This window comes from Lipotes vexillifer, unplaced genomic scaffold (genome assembly GCF_000442215.2).
Source record: "Lipotes vexillifer unplaced genomic scaffold, Lipotes_vexillifer_v1.1 scaffold83, whole genome shotgun sequence".
NCBI classification, from domain to species: domain Eukaryota; kingdom Metazoa; phylum Chordata; class Mammalia; order Artiodactyla; family Lipotidae; genus Lipotes; species Lipotes vexillifer.
In genome coordinates this window covers 136205-162339 of record NW_006799780.1, presented here as the reverse complement: position 1 = coordinate 162339, position 26135 = coordinate 136205, and the positions used below count along the sequence as shown (strand labels likewise).

The 26135-nt window shown below is 36.8% G+C and overlaps 1 protein-coding gene across 1 annotated transcript in view; it reads right to left on the bottom strand.

Annotated features, from left to right (window-relative positions):
* AGGF1 (angiogenic factor with G-patch and FHA domains 1) overlaps positions 1–25545 on the bottom strand; it is a 49764-nt gene extending 24219 nt beyond the window's left edge. The window contains exons 1-8 of the mRNA XM_007471950.1: positions 25336–25545; positions 22712–22814; positions 21496–21698; positions 20484–20648; positions 18001–18189; positions 3285–3615; positions 2187–2298; positions 1306–1357 (exon numbers count right to left, since the gene is read on the bottom strand). Of these exons, the coding sequence (XP_007472012.1) occupies positions 1306–1357; positions 2187–2298; positions 3285–3615; positions 18001–18189; positions 20484–20648; positions 21496–21698; positions 22712–22814; positions 25336–25545 (1365 nt within the window). The remainder of the gene's footprint in view (positions 1–1305; positions 1358–2186; positions 2299–3284; positions 3616–18000; positions 18190–20483; positions 20649–21495; positions 21699–22711; positions 22815–25335) is intronic.
* Between the last annotated feature and the right edge of the window lie 590 nt (positions 25546–26135).

Sequence of the window (26135 nt, the reverse complement as noted above, 5' to 3'; positions counted from 1 at the left end):
ATGGCTCACGGGCCCAGCTGCTCCGCGGCATGTGGGATCTTCCCGGACCGGGGCATGAACCCGTGTCCCCTGCATTGGCAGGCGGACTTTCAACCACTGCGTCACCAGGGAAGCCCTTTTCCTTTTTTTTTTTTTTTTTTTAAACTTAGAAGGTCCTTTCCTATCCATTCGTTAAATATTCATTTCTGTTTTCCCCCTAATATTAATATGAAGTATGTGGGGGTTTTTTAATTTAATTTTTTCATATACCTGGATATGTGTGATATATATTGTCAAACTGATTTCACACAGCTAACAAATTCTCTATCCCACCAGTGGACATGTTTGTTTTAAAAAAAAAAAAAAAAAGCAGAAATGCCACCAGAGAACTACCTACATTTTAGACTGAAGTGGGAGAAGGATGTCTTTGCTATTTAAGTTACAGATTGGGTTTTCTTTGGAGGCAGAAGAATCAAGGGTCATAAGACGGTTAAAAAGAAAGATAACTTGGTCAGAGTTAGGATTACGAGGATTTCCTCCTCTCTGAATGAGTACAAAGTAAAAATAACTAGACTTTCAAACTAATAATGGGAAAACAAATTTCATTCCAAAAAGACAAAAAAAATCACAAAAAATACATATTTTAGAATTATATTATAGTCCATGAAATAGAAACAAAATGGGGATGATGAAAGGTCAAAAAAAAAAGAAAAAAGGTTAACAGTCAGAAAAGGGAGGGGGAAAAGTACAGAAAATATAGTAAAGAAAAAAGATAAATGAGAGTTTTGGTAGCTGAACCTTATAACTTAAGCTGCAACTGTTCTTATTGTTTGTTTTGAAAAACCCAACTGCTCTTTTTCCTGAAACCATTAGAGACACAACTAGGAAAAGATATAAATGGAAAGCCTTGGATGGTAGAGGATAGACTGTTCTTGAGTTGGAAAATACCCTGGACTCAAAGTAACCATGCACTAAAGTAGCCTGAATCCAGGTCTGATTTATTTTTGAACTGCTATAATATCTAACATATTTATTTCACTCAATATTTGTTAAATGGGTATTACTTTAATACTTAAATTAATCCACATTTTCTACTCCTGCACCAGACTGTTAAAAATTAAACATAATTTTAGCTCATCCAAATTGTGAAAGAGAGTTTTTATTTTCTCAAGCAGTGGAATAAACAAATCTGCATTGCTTTCATTACCATTACTATATTGACTATTAACCTTTCTTTTTAATGGGAAAAATCCTAAGCTTTCTGCCATAAGGATGATTTACAAAATCACATCTAGGGGGCTGTAACCGAAAAATCAAAGAGCTTACCTTACTGACACCAACTTCAGGGATTCGGAGAGTATGCTCCATATCTTTTTCTCTGCAGAGTTAAGTAAAATGCCTTTAATTATTTTTGAAGCATACATAAATGTAGCACTTAAAGAATTTTTTTAAAGATAAGTTTTTTTATTTTAAAAGATGTTAAAATGCAAGTCTCTCTGTCACACTAAATGTGGTTCCCATAATGCTACTCTAACTTCCTTTTTGAAAGAAGGTTCCAGAATTACTTTTACTCTTTGGTACATCTGTCACAGGCTAGTAAACATCCAGTGAGACAAAATATCCTTTGTACTAATGTCAATCACTTTTTCCAGACCTGTTGACTGTTTCCACTTCTATTACTACATGTAAAAAAAGTATACTATTTCTAAGAATTTAAAATTAAGATATCATATGGAACCTGAATTAAAGATACATTACCTTTCCAGTTAGGAAGAAAGGAAATTATCCTACTCATGATTAAAACCTACATCTCTCCCAAGCTGGCTGAATTATAAAGGGGTAAAGGAAAAGAATCAGAGGAGGTCAATAGTGGGTTTAAGTAATTTAAACCTAAAAAAAGCAATACAAAATGTAAGAAAATGAGAAAACCTCTGTGGAAGGTATCATATCACCAAGATTTTATCCCTTTACATAGGCAGTCAGTCCCCTTTAGGGATAATGAGGTTACATCTCCAATTGTCTTCCAAAAGCAGGTGACAAAAGGTAGGTGTCAGAATACTTTTTGAGTGGAAAAGGGAGGGACATGGACAGGGACATTTTTCCTATTCAACAAGTACCACGCATATTTAATGATTAACTGCTCAGGAAAAGTACAGTCCACTGGAATAAGACAAATACACAAATATAATAACACTAAACATTTTTACCTTCCAATTGTAGCAGGATTTACAGCTGTAATGATAAAAAGTGATCCTGTCTGCAACACAGGTGATCTAATTACAATTACTCTAATACATGGGGGCCAAATTTTTTCTTCATCTGCCAAAGAAATGTGTAAATATTAATTCAAATGCTACGGGAAAAAATGAGAAATGTATAGAGATGAGTAGGAGGCATACATAAAGTAAAAATATATTGATAAAAATCTTCATTCTGTTTAAAACAACATTCTTAAATTCTGCTATATCACATACACAGTAAGTAAGGTTTAACAATGTTACCAATTTAAAATGATCAACCTATGGGACTTCCCTGGAGGTCCAGTGGTTAAGACTCCACACTTCAACTGCAGGGGGCACAGGCTTGATCCCCAGTCAGGGAGCTAAGATCCCACATGCCATGCAATGTGGCCAAAAATAAATAAATTTATAAAAAGATCAACCTAAAGATATTCAGCACCTATCACAATTATAAAATAATCAACTCTCTCTTTTTTAAGGTCTTGGAATTTGAAAGTATCCCAAAAAAGCATTTTTACATTATGTTAGAAAAACTGAGTCTGCCCTTTTTAAGAAAAAATGAGAGGAAATTCCATTAAGAACAAAATAAGCTCATATACACCAATATGAATTCCTGAGTTTTAAAAGTATATCTTTATATCCTCAAGTAAAATAAATATTAGATTTACCATAATACCTATGTAAGCTGAATTCATGGACTACTCTTTTTAAAGGCAACTGCTTTCCCTCCCTCAATTACAAAAGTGGACAAATATCTAATCCACCAAAAAAGGCTTTGTAGCTACTTTAGGATTAGAAAGTAGGTAACTTGGTTTTGTGTTCTACTGACTAAGCCATTCAATGCAATGAAACTTCACGATCCAAGTACTAGTCATTTATTCACATCCTGTTGAAAAATAACCAAGCAGTTTTAATTTTTAATAATGTCATTAATCTCTTTAAAACAATCAGCTCACTTTTCGGCAGATATATTATATGGGTTAGTAACACTTTTAACTGTTTTGCACTTTTACAATGACCATACTTGGTTATTTATATAAAATTAAATAATGGCCATTTACTCACCTTCATCTTCAGAATCTTCTGCAGTTACATTGTCTTCACTGGTAATGTCTTCATCATAACTGTCCTCGGTCTGAGAGTCTGTAATTTCACCTTCTTCAGGCTCACTATCAGTCTCTATGATTTTCTCATCTTTAAATGAAGCCGAATTATAAATGTTTTCATTAAGAGGAGATTCTACAGTCTTTGCGCTAACTGGAACAGTATATTTGGGGGGACTCTTTTTGTAATGAATGTCTATTTTGGCCTTCTTTTTCACGCTTGCAAAATCTTCTCCCTCACTGCAGCTTATATGTTCAATACTTGATGTTTTTTGATCTTCTGAATTCAAATTCTGGAAAGAGGTGGTAACAGGAGAGAAGACTCTTAAACATGACCATCTTATATTTAATGCTAAATGTTTCAATGAATTAGTGAAGAGATATGTACAGTGAAATACCTATTATCTCTACTGCCTCTTCCTCTCATGTTCCCTTTCCTGGTTAATGATATTACCATCCACTTATCCAAATCATAAGTCTTTGACATCTCCTTAACCACCACTTGAAATCAATTACCAAGTGCTATAGACTATGTTTGAAATTTATCCCAATTTTCTCTCCTTATCTATTTTCAGTGTCTTAACTGTCCCAGTCCAGGCCCTCATCACATATTGCTTGGACATGTGACAGCCTAGAACAATGCTGTCAAAAATAAAATGCAAATTATATTTTATACTTTAAAATTATCTAGTAGGGCCATTAAAAAAGTAAAAAGAAACCAGTGAAATTCATTTTATCTAACCCAGTACTTACAAAATATTATTAATTATATATAAAATTAACATTTAATCACTATAAAAATTACCAAAATATTTTACATGGACTTTCTGTACTAAGTCTTCAAAATTGAGTGTAGTTTACACTTAGAAAGCATCTTAATTAGGATTAGCTACATTTCAAGTATTCAGTAGCCAGATGGAGCTGGCTGAACTGTGCAGGCCTAGAGAATACAACTAAACCTAAATTTTCTTTCTCAACGTTGAGCCAATTATCAAGTCAACATACAAAACATAAAGAATTAGCTTTAATTACAGCAGGGATTTAAAGGTGCAAATGTACCTAATGTAGCAGAACTGAAGTTTTGCTAAAATTTAATATATTAGAGAGTTGGTTTGATAATACAAAAAAAGTACAGATGAATCAGTTACATCTCTTTTGTTCCAAAATTCCAACTTACCTGGCATAAGCCTTTTATTATTTATTATACATACACACTGGGCATACCCTAGGACAAATAAACAAATCTATTATTTTAACTTTAGAAAAAACAGAGAGTTATTTTCCTTTGGTTTGTAACACAGTCTGAATTTTCTTTCTATCTTAGAGCAACATGATGAAGTGAATTCATATGTTCCGCTGTTACTTTATAAAATATGAGACCATCTTAAACACACTTTTGTCTTTTAAATTAATTAATTTATTTATTTTTGGCTGTGTTGGTCTTTGTTGCTGCGCACGGGCTTTCTCTAGTTGCAGTGGGTGAGGGCTACTCTTCATTGTGGTGCGCGGGCTTCTCATTGCAGTGGCTTCTCTTGTTGCGGAGCATGGGCTCTAGGCACGCGGGCTTCAGTAGCTATGGCATGTAGGCTCAGTTATTTGTGGCTCACGGGCTCTAGACCACAGGCTCAGTAGTTGTCATGCACAGGCTTAGCTGCTCTGTGGCATTTGGGATCTTCCTGGACCAGGGATGGAACCTGTGTCCCCTGCACTGGCAGGCAGATTCTTAACCACTACACCACCAGGGAAGTCCCTAAACATGCATTTTTAATAGCAACATAAATTCACTTTGAAGACTGGCTAAACACTCACAGTGTGATAGATAAACTATACATATTTCCAGCAACATAAACTCACCAAGAACAAGAACAAGGGCAAGGAGCTGAAAAACTATGAGGAACTTTAAAGGCCACTGTGAATTATGGACAAAAAATTTCCCTAACTATATATGCTTTAAAAAAAAAAAGTTTCCAATCTTACATATTTTATTATTACTACTGCTTATAGGACAATACATGCAGAGGAAAAATGAGTGAAATTGCAAGAGGTACTGCTTTTTAAAAACTATTTGTCAGTCTAGAATGTTAGATAAATATTCATTAAAATATAAGAAAAGCCCGGGGCCTACATGTGGGCATTAAGCATATATGCATATTTCAAGTTATTACTCCAATCTCTTCACCCTACTTCCTTCCTTTTGTATACTCTACACTTCTAAAAAGTGAGGCTCAAGAACATCTTAAAACTCAAGAAAAAGATGAGGATGTCCTAACTGCCTTCCTCCCATGCTTCACAATTACCTTTTAGAATCCTTGGGGAATTCTCAGAATTTCACCAGGATTTTTCTTAAGTCACTGTCCTGAAGTTAACATATTTTTGAAGGACGGTAAAGATGAACAGTTATGGGAGCTAAGCTGGACCAAAATCTCACAGAATGCTTTCAAATTTCATTCTCTAGTTTGTCAGGAAAGGTCATTTGAGGACCCCTACATGTTCTTTGCTTTGCTAGGGAGAAGTATTCATAATGCATCCTTTCAAACAGTTCAACCACTGGTAATAGGTAGATGTCACTAAAAAAGAGATCTTAAAAAAAAAAGAAAAATCATTTTTGGTATTTTAGCTACATAATCTTCAATTCCTAGGTATTGCCAGTGAAAATAAAAGAGAAATAAAGACAAATCAAATAGAGAATTGAGATAAAATTTCAAGAGTAGGGGAGGTGGCCAAGGTGGTGAAGTAGGAAGACACTGAACTCACCTCCTCCCATAGACACAGCAAAATTACAACTAGCTACAAAGCAACTATCTATGAGAATAACCTGAACACTAGCAGAAAAGATTTTCCACAACTAAAGACATAAAGAAGTAAGCACACGATACATATATACAATGGAATATTACTCAGCCATAAAAAGGAAGAAAACTGGTTCATTTGTAGAGACGTGGATGAACCTAGAGACTGTCATAGAGAGTGACGTAGGTCAGAAAGAGAAAAACAAATATCGTTTATTATCGCATATATGTGGAATCTGAAAAAACTGATATAGGCGATCTTATTTACAAAGCAGAAATAGAGACACAGACGTAGAAAACAAACGTATGGATACCAAGGCAGAAAGCAGGGGGGCGTGGGATGAATTGGGAGATTGGGATTGACATACATACACTACTGAAACTATGTATAAAATAGATAACTAATGAGAACCTATTGTATAGCACAGGGAACTCTACTCAATGCTCTGTGGTGACCTAAATGGGAAGGAAATCCAAAAAAGAGGGGATATATGTATATGTACTGCTGATTCACTTTGCTGTACAGTGGAAACTAACACAAAATTGTAAAGGAACTGTACACCAATAAAAACTTTTTTTAAAAATTAAAAGAAACAAACAAAAATGACCACACGAGATGGGTAGGACAGGTGGAGACCCATACCCCATGCTGGCAACCCACAAATGCAAGGAATATCACAAGCACAGAGGTCCTCTACAAGGAGCAAGGAGTCTGAGCCCCAAATGGGGTCCCCAGCCCAGGGGTTCTGCACTGGAAAGATGAGCCCCCAGAATGTCTGGCTTTGAAAAACCAGCAGGGTTTATGTTCAGGAGAACTAGAGGGATACAGGAATAAGATTCTGTTCTCAAGGGCACATGCAAAGTGTCACATGCTCTAAGTTCCAACACTGAGGCAGTAGTTTGAAAGGAGCCTGGGTCAGCTATTTTTGGGAGTCTGTTCTACCCCAATAACACTGGTACTGGAACACACCACTTTGGAATTTTCCTCTAGTCTGTTAGTGCTGGTGCCCCAGCCCTGCCCACCAGCAGGCTGGCACAAGCCCCAAACCTCACCCCTGGCCTGCCAGAAAGACAGCCATGTGGGGACCCAGCTTCACCCTCCAGTGAACCACTGAGCCCCGAGACCATGCAGCCAACTTCACAGGAAGACTACCCTACCCTCTAGTAGGCCTACAGCCACTATACAAGGCATGGCCTCACAGCCAACCAGGCCAGGGGCCAGCCCTGCCTACCAGTGCTCCCACAGTAATCAGCCCCACCACAACAGAAGGATGTATATGCAGCCCACATAGAAGACACCCCTAAAGCATCTGGTTCTGGAGACCAAAAAGGAGTGTGCTGCTGGGGCCCCAGAGGAGGTCTCCTAAATAAGGCCACTTCTCCAAGATGGGAAACATAAACAACCTACCTAACACATGGAAATAAACACAAAGAATTGGGTAAAGTGAGGAGACAGAGGAATATGTTCCAAATGAAGGTACAAGACATAACCTCAGAAAAAGAACAAACAAAGTGGAGATAAGCAATCTACCAGATAAAGAGTTCAAGGTAATGATCATAAATATGCTCACCAAACTCAGGAGAAGAATCAATGAACATAAAATTTCAGTAGTTAGAAAATAGGAAGAAGAACCAAACAGAGCTGAAGAATACAATAACAAATTAAAAATATAAATAGAAGGGACAACAAATTAGATGATACGGAGGAATACATCAGCAATCTGGAAAACAACAGCAGAAATCACTCAAGCTGAAGAAAAAATAGAATTTTAAAAAATGAGTATAATTTAAGAGACCCCTGGGACAATATCAAGCATATTAACAGTCACAATACAGGAGTCCCAGGAGGAGAAGAGAAGGGGGCAGAAGGCTTATCTGAAGAAATCATAGCTGAAAACTTCCCTAACCTGGGGAAGGAAACAGATATCCAGGTCCAGGAAGCACAGAGTCCCAAACAAGATGAATCTAAAGAGGTTAGTTACAATTAAAATGGCAAAAATTAAAGAAAAACAGAGAATTTTAAAAGCAACAAGGGGGCTTCCCTGGTGGCGCAGTGCTTGAGAGTCCGCCTGCCGATGCAGGAGACGCGGGTTCGTGCCCCGTTTCGGGAAGATCCCCCATGCCGCGGAGCGGCTGGGCCCGTGAGCCATGGCCACTGAGCCTGCGCGTCCGGAGCCTGTGCTCCGCAAATGGGAGAGGCCACAACAGTGAGAGGCCCGCATAACGCAAGGAAAAAAAAAAAAAAAAAAAAAAAAAGCAACAAGGGACAGGCAACTAGTTATCCACAAGGGAGCTACCATAAGGCTATCACTGACTTTTCAGCAGAACTTTTCAGGCCAGAAGGGAGTGGCACCATATATTCAAGGTGATGAAAGGAAAAAACCTACAACCAAGAACACTCTACCCAGAAAGGCTATCTTTCAGATTAGAAGGAGAGATAAAGAGGTTTACAGACAAGAAAAAGCTAGAAGAGTTCAGCACCATTAAAACAGCTTTACAAGAAATGTTAAAGGGACATCTCTTAAGTAGAAAAGAAAGGGCCACAACTAGAAATATGGAACTTATGAAAGGAAAAATCTCACTGGTAAAGGTAAACATAAAGGTAGCAAATCAACCACCGATAAAGCTAGTAGAAAGGCTAAAAGATGAAAGTAGTAAAAATCATGTATATTTACATAAGCAGTTAAGGGATAAACAAAACAAAAACATAAAATATGACCTCAAAAACATCAGATGTGGGGGGAAACAAAAGTAAAAATGTAAAGCAGTTAGAATGCATTCAAACTTAAGAAATTGTCTTAAAATAATCACACATATATAGGTTGTCAAATATGAACTTCATGGTTACCAAAAACCAACAACACATACACAGAAAATAGAAAGGAATCCAAATGTAACACTTAAAGGTAGTCATCAAATCACAAGGGAAGAGAGCAAAAGAAAAAAGGAACAAAAAAGTACTACAGAACCCCCCCAAAAAACAATGAACAAAATGGCAGTAAGTACATACCTATCAGTAATTACTTCAAATGTAAATGGATTAAAAGCTCCAATTAAAAGACACAAAGTGGCTGAATGGATTGAAAAAAAACATATATGCTGCCTACAAGAGACTCACTTCAGATCTAAAGACACACACAGACTGAAAGTGAGGGATAGAAAAAGGTATTCCATGCAAATGAAATAAAAAGAAAACTGGGGTAGCAATACTTATATCAGACAAAACAGACTGTAAAACAAAGACTGTTAAAAGAGACAAACAAGAACGTCATATGCTAAAGGGATCAAGCCAATAAAAAGATATAACAATTGTAAATATCTATGTACCCAACACAGGAGCACCTAAATACATAAAGAAAATACTAACAAACATAAAGGGAGAAATTGACAGTAACACAATAATAGTAGGGGACTTTAACACTCCACTTACATCAATGGACATCATCTAGACAGAAAAACAGTAAGGAAACACTGGTCTTAAATGACACGTGACTAAATGAACCTAACAGATACACAGAGACCATTTCATCCAAAAGAAGCAGGATACACATTTGTTTCAAGTGAACATGGAACATTCTGTATGATGATGACATGCTAGGCCACAAAACAAGTCTCAAGAAATTTAAGACTGAGATGCAACTAGAGATTATCATACAACTTGAAGTAAGTCAGAAAGACAAAAACACCATATAATATCACTTACATGTGTAATCTAAATAATGACACAAATGAACCTATCTAGAAAACAGAAACAGACTCACATAGAGAAAAACCTGTGGTTGCCAAGGGGAAGGGAGGGAGAGGGATGGACTGGGAGTTTGGGGTTAGTAGATGCAACCTATTACAATTAGAATGGGTAAATAACAAGGTCCTACTGTATAGCACAGGAAACTATATCCAGTCTCCTGAGATAAACCACAATGGAAAAGAAAAAAAAAGAATGTATAGATGTGTATAACTAAGCAGAAATTAGTACAACACTGTAAATCAACTATACTTCAACTAAAATTAAAAAAATTTTAAGACTGAAATATTAAGCAGCATTTTCAACCACAACAGTATGAAACTAGAAATCCACTACAAGAAAAAAAACCACAGACACATGAAGTCTAAACAATACACTACTACACAAGCAATGGGTCACTAATGAACTCAAAAAAAGAAATCTGAAAAATACCTGGAGACAAATGAAATGGAAAAACAATGATCCCAAATCCATAGGATGCAGCAAAAGCAGTTCTAAGAAGTTTATAGAAATACAAGCTTACCTCAGGAAACAAGAAAAATCTTAAATAAACAATCTAACCTTACAGCTGAAGGAACTAGAAAAAGAAGAAACAAAAACAAAGTTAAGAGAAGAAATAATAAAGTTCAGAACAGAAATAAATGATACAGGGAATTCCCTGGTGGTCCAGTGGTTAGGACTCTGCACTTCCACTGCAGAGGGCATGGGTTCGATCGCTGGTTGGGAAACTAAGATTCTGCAAGCTGCACAGCGTGGCAAAAAAAAAAAAGAAAGAAAGAAAGAAATGGTAGAGACTAAAAAAAGAAAAAAGATCAGTGAAACTAAGAGCTGGTTCTTTGAAAAAATAAACAAAATTGCTAAACCTTTAACAAGACTTATCACCAAAAGAGAGGGCCCAAATAAATAAAATCAGAAAGAGAAGTTACAATTGATATTGCAGAAATACAAAAAATAAGAGATTACTATGAACAATTATATGCCAATAAAACAGACAACCTAGAAAAAATGGATAAACCCTGAGAAACACAGTCTCCCAAGACTGAATCAGGAAAAAATAGAAAATATGAACAAACCATTTACTGCAAATGAAATTGATTCAGTAATCAAAAAAAACTCACAAGAAATAAAAGTCCAGGATCAGATGGCCTCACAGGTGATTTCCACCAAATATTCAGAGAAGAGTTAACAAATCTATCTTTCTCAAACTATTCCAAAAAGTTGGAGAGAAAGGAACACTTCCAAACTCTCTACAAGGTCAGCATCAGCCTGATACCAAAACCAGACAAAGACATGACAAAAAAGAAAATTTCAGGCCAATATCACTGATGAACACAGATGCAAAAATCCTCCAGAAAATATCAGCAAAGCAAATTCAATAATACATTAAAAGGACCATATACCATGATCAAGTGGGATTTATCCCAGGAATGCAAGGATGGTTCAATACCCACAAATCAATACAATACACCACACTAACAAACTCAAGAGTAAAAACCATGATCATCTCAATAGATGCAGAAAAAGCTTTTGACAAAATTCAACATCTATTTATGATAAGCTCTAAACAAAGTGGGTACAAAGGAAACGTACTTCAACATAATAAAGGCCATATATGACAAACCCACAGCCAACATCATACTCAATGGTGAAAAGCTGAAAGCATTTCCTCTAAGATCAGGAACAAGACAAGGATGCTCACTCTTGCCACATTTATTCAACTCAGTATTGAAGTCCTTGCCACAGCAATCAGACAAGAAAATGAAAAGAATCCAAACTAGAATGGAAGAAGTAAAACTGTCACTGTTTGCTGGTGACATTATACAACATATAGAAAATCCTAAAGACACCACCAAAAAAACTGAGAACTAACAAATGAATTCAGTAAAGCTGCAGGATACAAAATTAATATACAGAAACCTGTTGTATTTTTATACATTTAACAACAAACTACGAGAGAAATTAAGAAAACAATCCCAGGGACTTCCCTGGTGGCACAGTCATTAAGACTCCACACTCCCAATGCAGGGGGCCCAGGTTCAATCCCTGGTCAGGGAACTAGATCCCACATGCATGCCGCAGCTAAGAGTTTGCATGCCACAACTAAGGAGCTCTTGAGCCGCAACTAAGGAGCCTGCCTGCCATAACTAAGGAGCCCTTGTGCCACAACGAAGGAGCCCGCGAGCCATAACGAAGAAGCCTGTGAGCCGTAACTAAGGAGCTCGCCAGCCACAACTAAGGACCCTGCCTGTCACAACTAAGACCCAGTGCAACCAAATAAAGAAATATTTTTTTAAAAAAAGAAAACAATCCCATTTACAACTGCATCAAAAAGAATAAAATACCTAGGAATAAATCTAACCCAAGAGGGACTCCCTTTGTGGCTCAGTGGCCAATGCAGGGGACATGGGTTCAAGCCCTGGTCCAGGAACATCCCACATGCTGCAGAGCAACTAAGCCTAGGTGCCACAACTACTGAGCCTGTGCTCTAGAGCCCACGCGCCACAACTACTGAGCCCATGTGCTACAACTACTGAGCCTGTGTGCCTAGAGAACATGCTCTACAACAAGAGAAGCAACTGCAATGAGAAGCCCGCGCACCACAACAAAGAGTAGCCCCTGCTTGCTGCAACTGCCCGCGCTCAGCAACGAAGACCCGACACAGCCAAAAATAAATAAATAAAATAAATAAATAAATAAGGCTCAGGGATTGATGAATTAAAAAAAAAAAAAAATCTAACCAAAGAGGAAAACAACTCATACTCTAAAAACTATAAAATATTGAGGAAAGAAGAGGAACAAATGGAAAGATATACTGTGCTCATGGATTGGGAGAATTAATATTGTTAAAATGGCCATACTAGGGCTTCCCTGGTGGCGCAGTGCTTGAGAGTCCGCCTGCCGATGCAGGAGACGCGGGTTCGTGCCCCGTTTCGGGAAGATCCCACATGCCGCGGAGCGGCTGGGCCCGTGAGCCATGGCCACTGAGCCTGCGCGTCCGGAGCCTGTGCTCCGCAAATGGGAGAGGCCACAACAGTGAGAGGCCCGCATAACGCAAGAAAAAAAAAAAAAAAAAAAAAAAAAAAAAAAATGGCCATACTATATCCAAGACAATCTAAAGACTCAATGCAATCCCTATTAAAATACAAATGGTGCTTTTCGCAGAACTAGAATAATTCTATAATTTGTAAGGAAACACAAAAGACCCCAAATAGCCAAAACAATCTTAAGAAAGAAGAACAAAGCTGGAGGTACCATGCTCCCTGATTTCAAAATATACTACAAAGCTACAGTAATCAAAACAGTATGGCACCGGCACAAAAAAAGACACATAGATCAATGGAACAGAATAGAGAGACCAGAAATAAACCCACACTTATATGGGAAGTTAATCTATGACAAAGGAGGCAAGGATACACAATGGGAAAAGATTGCCTTTTCCCATCACCTCTAAATGGTGATGGGAAAATTGGACAGCTATGTGCAAAAGAATGAAACTGGACCATTTTCTCACACCATACACAAAAAATAAACTCAAAATGGATTAAAGACTTAAATGTAACAAAGGAGGAAAGAATATACAATGGAGAAAAAACAGTCTTTTCAGCAAGTGGTGTTGGGAAAGCTGACAGCCACATATAAAATCAATGGAGTCAGAACACTCACACCCTACACAAAAATAAACTCAAAACGGTTTAAAGACTTTAATATAAGACATGACACCATAAAACTCCTAGAGAAGACATGAGAGAAACATTCTCTGACATAAATTGTAGCAATGTTTTCTTAGGTCAGTCTCCCAAGGCAACAGAAATATTAATAAAGAAGATCTAATCAAACTTAAAAGCTTTTGCACAGCAATGGAAACTATAAACAAACAAAAAGACAACCCACAGACTGGGAGAAAACCTTTGCATACAATGTAACTGACGAGGGCTTAATTTCCAAAATATACAAACAGGTCATACAACTCAATAAAAAGAAAACAACCAACCCAAAACAAAAAATGGGCAGAAGACCTAAAGAGACATTTCTCCAAAGAAGACATACAGGTGGCGAAGAAGCACATAAAAGGATACTGAACTTCATTAATTATTAGAGAAATACAAATCAAAACTACAATGAGGTAACCCCTCACACTGGTCAGAATGGCCATCATTAAAAAGTCTACAAATAGGGCTTCCCTGGTGGCGCAGTGGTCGAGAGTCCGCCTGCCGATGCAGGGGACACAGGTTCATGCCCTGGTCCGGGAAGATCCCACATGCCGCGGAGCAGCTGGGCCCGTGAGCCATGGCCACTGAGCCTGCGTGTCCAGAGCCTATGCTCTGCAACGTGATAGACCCGCATACCGCAAAAAAGAAAAAAAAAAAAAAAGTCTACAAATAATAAATGCTGGAGAGGGTGTGGAGAAAAGGGAACCCTCCTACACTGTTGATGGAAATATAAGTTGGTGCAGCCACTATGGAAAACAGTATGGAAGTTCCTTAAAAAGCTAAAAATAGAGTTACCATATGATCCATCAATCCCACACCTGGGCACATACCTGGAGAAAACTATAATTTGAAAAGATATATGCACTCCAATGTTCTTTGCAGCGATATTTACAACAGCCAAGACATGGAAGCAACCTAAATGTCCATCGACAGATGAATGGATAAAGACAATGTGGTATATATACACAGTGGAATACTACTCAGCTATAAAAAAAAGAAAGAAATCATGCCATTTGCAGCACATGGATGCACCTAGAGATTATCATCCTAAGTAGGTCAGAAAGAGAAAGACAAATATCATATATCACTTACATGTGGAATCTAAAACATGACCCAAACTTATTTACAAAACAGAAAGACTCACAGACATAGAAAACAAACTTATGGTTACCAAAGAGGTGGGGGTGAGGGAATAAATTAGGAGCTTGGGATTAGCAGATACAAACTACTATATATAAAACAGATGAACAACAAGGCCCTACTGTATAGCACAGGGAACTATATTCAGTATCTTGTAATAAACCATAATGGAAAATATGAAAAAGAATATACATACATATTACTGAATCAATTTGCTGTACACCAGAAACTAACGCATTATAAATCAACTATACTTCAATAAAAAATATGAATATATACGTATAAAAAGACATGTATGGGGCTTCCCTGGTGGCACAGTGGTTGAGAGTCCGCCTGCCGATGCAGGGGACACAGGTTCATGCCCTGGTCTGGGAGGACCCCACATGCCGCGGAGCGGCTGGGCCCGTGAGCCATGGCCACTGAGCCTGCGCATCCGGAGCCTGTGCTCCGCAACGGGAGAGGCCACAACAGTGAGAGACCCGTGTACTGCAAAGAAAAAAGACATGTATGACCTGAAACCACAAACCTCCTAGAAGAAAACATAGGCAGTATGCTCTTTGACATCAGTCTTAGGAATATTTTTTTGGATATAGCTCCTCAGTCAAGGAAAACAAAAGCAAAGATAAACAAATGGGACTACATCAAACTAAAAAGCTTTTGCACAGCAAAGGAAACTATAAACAAAACAAAAAGGCAGCCTAGTGAAAGGGAGAAGGTATTCGCAAATGATATGACCAATAATGGGTTAATATCCAAAATATATAAACAGTTTACACAACTTCGCATCAAAAAAACAACCAGGTTAAAAAATGCGCAGAAGAACAAACAGACATTTTTGCAAAGAGGAAATGCAGATGGCCAACAGGCACACGAAAAGATGCTCAACACTGCTAATCATGAGGGACATGCAAATCAAAACCACAATGAGATTATCACCTCACACCTGTTCTAGAGGCTATGATCAAAAAGACAACAAATAACAAGTGTTGCCAAGGATGTGGAGAAAAGAGAACCCTTTTGCACTGTTTGTGGTATTGTAAATTGGTGCAGCCGCTATGGAAAATAGTATGAAGGTTCCTCAAAAAATTCAAAAGAGAACTGCCATATGATCCAGAAATTTCACTTCTCCGTATTTACCAGAAGAAAAAACATGAACTCAAAAATATATATGCACCCCAATGTTCATCACAGTATTATTTACAACAGCCAACATGAAAGCAACCGAAGTGTCCACTGATAGATAAATAGATAAAGATGCGGCATGCGCGCACGCACACACACACAGGAATATTACTCAGCTATTTAAAAAACGAAATCTTGTCATTTGCAAAGACATTAATGACTTTGGGTATTATGCTAAGTGAAATAAGTCAGACAGAGAAAGGCAAATACCTTATGATCTCACTTACATGTGGAATCTAAAAAACAAAACAAACAAACAAAAGGAAAACAGATTCATAGATACAGAGAACAACTGGATGGTTGCCAGAGGGGAGGGAGTTGGAAGTGGGGGCAAACAAAGTGAAGGAGATTAAGAGGTATAACTTTCCAGTTATAAAATAAATAAGCCATGGGAATACAATTTACAGCATAAGGAATATGGTCAAGAATAATATAATAACTTTTTATGTGGAAAATGATGGTTACTAGACTTAAGGTGGTGATCACTTCATAACGTATGCAAATGTCAAATCACTATTTAGTACACCTGAACCTAATATAATATTGTACTTCAACTGTATTTCAAAAAAAAAAGAAATCAAGAGTAAACTATCGAATAGTTGCCACAATTTACAAAACGCCAATACAACAAATAAGCCTCCTTTCCTGCCTGTAAACCACCAACCTAATTCTATTTAGGGAGTAGAAATAAGAGCATTGATAACATTTTTTTACTTCCCTTCTTTCAATTTAACATTGTAGCATAAGTATTTTAAAAACTCCCCTCAGCCTGTATAAACTACCTTCTGAATGACTAAATAATGTTTTTTCAATTAAATGTACTATCATTTTCTTCCTTTTTTTCTTCCATTTTTATTAAGATATAATTGACATATAGCACTGCAGAAATTTAAGGTTTACAGCATAATGATCTGACTTACATACATCATAAATGACTACCATGGTTAAGTTTAATGAACATCCATCATCTCATTTTCATACAAAATAAAAAAATTTTTTTCCTTGTGATAAGAACTCTCAGAATTTACTCTCTTAACAACTTCCATATATAACTTACAGCAGTGTTAATTGTTTTATCATGTTGTACATTACAGCCCCAGTACTTATTAATCCTATAACTGGAAGTTTGTACCTTTTGACTACCTTCATCTAACTATCCCCCTCTCCCCACCCCCTGCCTCTGGTAACCACAAATCTGGTATCATCTTCTATGAGATTATTTATTTGTTTTTCAAATGTAACTGACTTATAACACTACCTCAGTTCTTGGTGCACAATATAGTAATTCAATATTTTTATACATTACAAAATGACCACAATGTCAAGTCTAGTTACCATGTTCCCACACAAAAATATTACATTATTATTGACTATATTCCCCACACTGTACATTTCATCCCTGTGACTCATTTACTTTGTAACTGAAGTTTAAATGTACCGTCATCTTCTTAACCAATAACTGTCAGCCATTTAAATCTACTTTTTTTGTTCTTATAAGTATTGCTGTATAACTATACAAAGGAATGTTTCTTTCTTTGGAATTTTTTTTTAAATTACAAACTAGAAATGAGACTTTTCCAGTTAAAGCATATGAACATATTTATGGTTATTGATACAAATAATCCATTTTCCCAAAAGATACCAATTGAAACTAATGAATATATACGTATCCTAAATTTGCTAGCAATGGATTTTTTTTAATGTTTGCTAACATAAGAAGAAATTGCTCAACAAAACTAAGAATGTTGAACTTTTACCTACACCTATTTACAAACTGTGTTTTTCTTTTATTGTGAATTGTGCACTGACATCAACTTATCAATAGCTAGTATGAATGTTCTTCTTCCAGATTATGTAACACAGGAGTATTTTATCTGCCCTAAATCTACCTGCTTCAAACTTTAAGAAATTTTTTCTACGTCTAGTGATTGAGAATTTGTGAAAAGTCCATGTTTGCTCCATGTGAAAGCTTCTTGGTTGATAGGTTCTGATATCTTGTTATTGTAATGAATATGTTTAAAATACAGTTACTAAATGATTTTCAGTTGCATCAAAAATTTTGGCTTAACTATGATATCACCATTATGTAAATTTTACAAATTATGACATTACCTTTTCCTCATTTGTTGTAGAAGAATCAAGATCCTTTCTTTTCTTCTTCAATTTTTTATCTTTACTTTGTTTTGTGCCAGAAGTCTGATAAGGCTGCAAATCTACTCGAGAATGAAATTGATATCGACCACTTTCCACATCACAGTAGTAATAAATTCCAGTGGAAGGATCATAATATAGTTGATTTTCCTTTCAAAGTTAAGAAAATAATAAGTTCTATTCAAGTAAGATGAAATAAAATAGAAAAAACAGACAATAGAAATGACATATATATTCAAACACAGTAAATTTTCTTTTAAGAACTATAGTATTTTTGGGAAAAAATGAATAAAGATAACAGAATGAAAAATGCTTGTAATTTTCCAAAATATTTTACCATTCAATATCTTCTCTAATTTTCCTGGTGTGGAAAATGGATACATTTACATATTATATTAAATCTCATGAAATTGCCAATATTTGACCATTTTTTTACTTATAGAAACAGCAACTTCATATGGTTCAACAGAAACCTTTTAGAAGTCACGAAAACTAAGGTATGCATCAGAAAAAGCCGACCATATAAAAGCAATTGCAGACTCATTCTCCATATAATTACATAATGGTTTGGTAGTATAAACCCCTAAACCCTCCTCTCAATGACATAAAACAAAGAGTTGCCTTTCAATGTTCATGATTCAAAATCCTGGAGAAAAATCTGAAAATAAAATTAAGCTCATGAACACTACAACATAACATTCTGTACAAAGAAATCAATAAACAATTGTCTTCACTAATCAATTAATTCTACACTAAGTAACTACATAAGACTTAGAGTAAAGCAGCCATGCAATATAGAGTTTTGGTAAATTATGGATAAAAACTAGAAAGATAAAATTATGTAATCATCTGCATTTATTAGATACTGGCCAGTACCCTATAACCAAGATTTAATTGAACCATCTGTATCTTATTTACGTCATAAATCCATGCAGATCAGACTTGGACACATCTTGCAAAGATATATACTGAGATTAAGCAAGTAAAGCTTCCTGAAAAAGAATAATTTATTTTTCTAACTGTTGATACTATTGCAATTTACTGTCTTTAATTCATTTTGTAGATCTCTTACAAAAATATTTAGAATTCTCACTATCTTTCCTTCAGCTAAAAACTGAATGGAAGCTTTCTGATCTTTATTTCCAGTGATAACAGAACTTCTACAACTCAAATCTTTTTAATCTGCTATGTCTTTCAGTGCAAAATATAGACATTTTCAAATATGTAAGAAAATTAATTAAAATGAAAACTAGCACAATAAAAATGGCAAAGCACTGAAGTCCCTACTCCACTGAGACACAACCTGCAGAATGTAATTAAGCATTTACAGAATAGATGTCAGGAAGAAAGTTACAGAAAAGAAGGTAGGAGAATGACAAAGACTAACGTCATATACTTGGAAATTCCGTATTTTTCTAGAAACCAAGTAATTAATAGCTATTTTCTTTGGTAATAAAAGTTTAAACATTAATTTTCTAGGTATTAATTAGCACTGTCAATTAGCATACTCCTGTGAAATAAAACCCTCTTTTACAAAGTATTTACAAAGTACTATACCAAGTACAAACTGACAAGCTAATGAAATCCCTTATCTAATAAAATATTTACTATTATCATTACGTTCCCTAGAGTAGTTAATAATAGTTCCAATAACTGGAATGGTGAATATCTGCTCCACTTTGGGGCACTACATTCTGTAATTCCTGAGGACCAGATCATATGTGTAGACCACTGAGGTTGAGGTATGTGGGTATATAACTTCCAGCATCATTGTCATCAAAACCTGAAAAAATCCAATTAAATACCAGACCTTCAACAGTCATAACACTATATTATAAATCAAGAACTTTCTTTTCTGGTTTTGTCCTAGTCCGTGGTCCATTATATTTCTGATTCCATACTAATTCCCTATTTCTCACTGTTAACAAATTGATTTTTTAAAAGTGAAATGCTTAAAAGTCACAAAATATAAAGCAATGACTAATAATAAACATGCTATAAAGAATTTAAGAAAAAGACTCCTCTGTGGTCTAAAATGGATTCATAAAGATATAAGTATTTGAAACAATTTTTAAAAAATCTTACCCCAAGCCTAGAATTAACAACATTACTTCCTTTTAGTTTAGCTTCTTAAACATTTTACAAAATGTAGTTGTCTCCTTTTATTAATAAATATGCTAACATTTTTGTATGTTACTTTACATATAAAAGGTTATTAGATCTCTCTAAAATATTAATCTATAATAACACAATTAACTTAATTAAATAAACATAGAAATATAGTATCATAAGCTACTTTATAAATCTTTACTCTTGCCAAATAGCTTTAAATAAATTTTTACATGCAGCTCCCTGCTTATCTTAATTCAACCTAGGGTTTAATATTTGGTATTCAAGCAGCTAAGAACACAACCATACAGTATTAAAAGGTCTGAGATACTTACAGAATCGTAATAGAATCCAGTGCTGTGATCAAAATACAATCCAGTATTCTCATCATAACTAAATCCAGTCTGTGATACAGCAGCTTCTGCTGCAGCTCTCAAACTTTCAGCTAGTGATGAACCTTCTAAGGATGTATCTTCTGTTGCTAACACAGATGCTGGCTCCTAGGTATGATACAATCATGTCAAACAGGACAAAAACATCCACATATCAATACAAAAGTTAGCAGAACTTGAAACAATAAACAGACCTAAAAACTATTCTGAATAATAAGACCTCAATTTCTGCAATGGAAAGGGATGGCTATCAATTACAATTTGACCCACTTTAAAAAATATGAATTAGTGTATCAGTTAATTCAATTCTGACCCAGTTTTGAAGACACTAGAAGTGAGTGAGTGACCATTACTCAAAAATAAATGCCTAATACCATAGGGAAGCAATCCACAAAATACAGACTGAAATATTCTTTAAGACAAATGATCTGGATTCTTCAATAATTACAGGCTCAAGGGGAAAAAAAATTTTAGAAAAGAGATAGAGAAGAAAGGTATAAATTATACATCACACATCAAGCAGTTGCCCTGTATGAATCTTACTAGGATCCTGATTCAAACAAATGGTAAAAACAAATTTATAAAACATTCTGGGAAATTCGAACAGTGGCAAGATAATTGACATAAAGGAAGTATTAAAAAAAATTTGGTGTGAACATGGTATTGTGGTTGCTCAAAATTTTCTGGTTGAGTCAAACGTACTGACAAATTTTGTTTAGTTTATGTACAGCATACACTTTTGCAACACAACAGAGTAGGAAAACAGTTACACATACGAACAAGTTCTAACTTTTGTTTCTCAAAAACTGTATTATTCACTGCATAATTACACACAGAACATTTACAACCCTTGTATATGTTGTAATAAACCAAAGAAGTCTATTTTTCTACGTAATAACAACAAAGAAGAACAAGTTCTTGAGTATCAACAGTTTCAAGTGAAGCATTTTATTACCTGTGAATTTGAGGCAAAATGGTCCTCTTGTCCACAATTAACATTTTCTGTTATATCAGTACCAGCATAAGCATCACTTTCTATGTGTGACTGGTCTTTAGAATTAAAAGTAGAAGGTCTGATATCCTGGTCTTCCTGAACTGGGAGTTCAGATGCTTTATTTGGAAGATTAACATCATTATAGTATGTCTGATAATAATAATCTATTGCAAAAACAAATTAAGTGATATCATATTAGAATAGTGTATATAAAAAGGACTTAATTCCAAAACACTGGCACTGAACACAAGAGCACACATTGCAAACAAACCATATTTTTATAATTATACACATTTTAACAGATTAAAATTAATGGTCCAAATAAATCTGCAGAGATATATATCTTTGATTCTAATGTCACCTTCAGTTCCCTAGCTGTCAAGCTAAAAAGGAAAAAAAGGTAAGCAGATTTGGATTTTCCATAGCAAGAGTAAAAAGAGAAAACATGTAGATAGGTTGTGTTCTATCAAAAAAAAAAAAAAATTAGCAACTCTTAACAACGTCTAACTACATACCACAGTATACTTCAATATCAAATGACAACATGTCAAGGGCTGACTTTTTCTGTCAAATTTTGCTCATGGTGCTGACTTTTTAAAAAACATAATATTATACAGATATGTAATGTTCATAGCATTGCTGTGTTTAGCAATTTGCTAAGCTGCATCTGAATAAAACAAGGCAAAATTTAATGGGAAGGATCATTTCTTGTTATCCCTATTTATTAAAACTTGGTTTCTCAGTTATTTTGCCTCACAACATAATACCACTAACAAGGCCAGGGTTGTAGGCTCACCCCATTCCCAGGAGGGCCTAGAGACTGACACTGAATTGATGCTAAGTGGAACACATGAACAAGAAAACACATGCCCCTGGTCACAAGTAAGGTCAGATGAGAGTAGATGGCTTACAACATAGCAAAAATTACTCAGTGAGTGTGCCACTGAAAGCATATTAGCAATATTACGTATTTACAGGAATAACAATATATTTCTACTTTCCCAACAAAAGAGCAAATAGATTATCTGAAAATACCAAATCATATGGAGAAAAGTCAACTTTGTTAACAGCTCTCCTATTTATCTAGATGTATACAGATTCTAAATTTAAAGAAAACTCCACGTTAGCATGATCTGAATGTAGTAGTATTAGTATATCTTCACTATAAGCAGAATACCTGAGATTGACCAAGGAGGGTGGTTCTCTGTTTGTACTTCTACATCAGACTTTTCATTATCTTCGTTTCTCCCACAACGGAGTATTTTACTGAGCTCTTCTACCTGAAAGAAAGCAAGGCTTTAGGAAAAATAAGCCATACAGCAATCTAATAATATACACACTATTCTCCTGAAATTACAATAATTATTTTTCCTGGTAAAAGTTTGGAGAAGTACCAATATCAGCCAGTTTCCTTTTCAGAAAAACTGAAAATACTACAATATAATTGGCTTTCACCTTTTACATCTGCAGAAGGAGATGTTTTTATTCTCATATTCTCTAGCTAACCTCAAACTATTACCTCCAAAAATCAGACTGACTAAATTAATAAGACTTAGTGAACAGGATCCTTTATTTCTAACAAATAAGAAAGTTTTTATACTACTGTTTTAATCAGTCAGCAGTTCTCCCTAAGGAGAATTAAATCATTGAATTAAATTATCTAGTATCATTCAGTGTTCTCCACCTGGAATTAATCATTCACTTAAATAATGCCACTCATTTACTTTAACATACTTTTTCCTTGAAATAGTAATCTTATAATTAAGTAACTGGAGCAGAAGGAAAGAGAGGTGACTGCCTCAGAGATGCATCTCGCCTCTCTGTGTCTCACTGAATACCAAGGCCACAACAACTGAGTGCAAAAAATACCCATAAGCAGATGAAGAGCAGCCTCATCAATGCAGCTCAGTCAGACAGGAACTCAGTGTGAGATTACACCCATTATAAGCACAAAACCAAAAAACAAGCTTCTTTAATGATACATAAAGCTTAAAAAGAGAAAGGTGATAAGACTGATTATATACGGGTTATCTGTGCACTTCACAGATTATCAGATCTGCTGCTACCACCAGGGCTGGAACTAGAGTGAAGCAAGCAAGGCACCTAAGGCACAAAATTTAAGGAGACATTCACTCTCAGCTTCATGCAAGTATAGAATCATACCTGAGAATGAGTGCCCCCTTGAATTTTTCGCCCTAGGCTACTGATCGCCTTGCTCTAATCCTGGCTCTGGCTACTACCACTATTACTACGAACAAGACCATTTATATAGAATCTGCTACATGCTAGGCACTGCACTTGGTACTGTGGGTAACATCTCATTCATTCTTACAACCACCTTACAAATTAGTTGTCCTAATCCCCATTTTACATGTGAGAAATCTAAAGAAAGTAATTTGCACAAGGTTTCTTTGACTCCAAAGCCTGTACATATTGTACTTTCCTGCTAGTTCACCCTCAATTCTCAAGCCAAATTTTTACTGCTCCAGATAAAACACTATCTAGTAATTAGGAATGACAGTTAACAAACTCCACCCACCACCAGGGGAGGCTGACTAGAAAGATAATAAAGAAGAATAATTACTAGCACTAGTAAAGTTACAGCTTTCTATGCTTTTCAATTTTTCATATTAGACTGCCAGCAAATTAACACTAATAACCAAAACGCTGGCTCTTCAAAGATTAGAAAAACGTTTTCTTTTAGGTTCTCTACAGCAAGCGGTACTTTTACAATTTAGAATTATAAAAGGGTTTTTTTCACAGCTCATCATATTTTACTCCCCTTTCCCCACAATATTTTAACAATATCTGTAGTCTCCTAGCACAGTCGCTGTGCATTGTAGCTGTCCAAGAAATAGTTGTTGAGTAACAGAACACGAATTTTCGGTAATGTCATAATGTTAACAACTCTATACAATGGGCACAGAAAGTCATTGCAACTCAGTGGTTATTTTCATAGATTATTTGATAGCAAAGCGTAATAAAGTTTGATGATACTTTAACGTTCAGCCTACATTTGTGGTTTTAGGAAATGTATCAATATATGCCAAAAGACTAGACAACACTTAACTGAAATTAATAATTATGAGGAAATAACTTGTTGGGAAAGAGCGCGACTGCCCAAAACAATCAAGCTGAAAAGATTATGCTGTTTAAGTTTTTTTAAAATGCGAATTTAAATATTTGTCCTTACTGCATGTTATAAGTACAAAGTTAGCTGCTTAGTGTCTCTAACGAAGACAGTTCTATCTTCCCTACTTCCACTAGACTACTCAAGATGAATGCCCAGAACAACCTCACACATAGCTAGCGTTCAGCAATTTACAAAACTGTAAAACAGTCTTTGACATTTACTTTGATTTAACCTCCACCAGTGTGGTCCTGGCATTCTCATTTTATGGGCCACTGAGGCTCAATATCAGTTCACACATCTAGGGTATGATAAATGGGATTCTGATTGAAATCCGGCGCTTTAACAAACTCAAAAGTGATCTAGAACAAAATATTAGAAATGTGCCTACTGCCAATGGGACTTCACAAGTGAGAATGAAGACTGAAGTACTTAAGTGCACTCCACGCCGGCCACAACTGCAGCTCACGCACTTATCTAAATCGAGTACCCCAACGCTTCGGTTTGTTCCAAATGGACCTGGAATTATCATCGCACTGAACTTTTAACTCTTTCAGGTACTCTATAAAGCAGTCCTGGGCCCTACCAGGGAGCCCTTCTGAGGCTATCTTAGGCTTCGAAGGCCTCATCTCGGGCTGGATGGGGCGTGGGGCTGGAGGCGGACCGCGCACCTGAGTGCGGAGCTCCTGGTTGTTGCTCTCGGCGCTCTGGTACAGCCGCTCTGTGTGATGCAGCAGCTTCTCGATCTCCCGCACTTGCCGCTTGCAGCTCCGCAGCTCGCGTTCCAACTTTTCCACCTTCCGCCTCAGCTGGGCCAGCTCAGGCTCGGGGGAGGGAGGTGGCGACGGCGACAAAGAAGGCGGCGGCGCCTCAGAGGCCATAGGGTCCGGCGCGAAGCTGCCCGCGGGAGCGGAGGGACTGCGCTCAAGCTGAGACGGAAGCCGACGGCCCCAAAAGCCACGGGAGCACGCGGGCAGCGAAAGGCGGCCTCATCCCCGCCCGGCCGCGGCGGCCCTCGGCCATGAGGCCCTAAAGCTGGTTACCTGTAGCCGAGGCAAACTGCGGGCAGCGAGCAAGGGGACGGAGAATGCGCCCAGTCCTCCCGGCTTTGAAACAGTAAAACTTTATTGGTAACCACCTGCCCCGGAGACCGAGTAAGCCACCGAAACGTTGGAGAAATGGGCTGGCCAGCGAAGCAGGGACCAGAAGCGATTGGGCCGTTTCTGGGCTGAACCGGAAATGGTGGCGCCGGCGGTGGGCGGGGCCGAGACGGAAAAGGAAGCGACGGAAGGCGAGAAGGGCCTCACAGCGCACAGGCGCACTTCCCGCCGGCTGCGGGGTGCCCGGGACGGGACGGGGCGGGACAGGACTGGGCGGGGCGGGGCGGGGCGGGGCGGGACGTGAGGGCGTGGAGAGCTGGCGGAAAAGGTGGTACAGTAGCCCGGGAGAGAGAAACAGAAGATCGCGCATC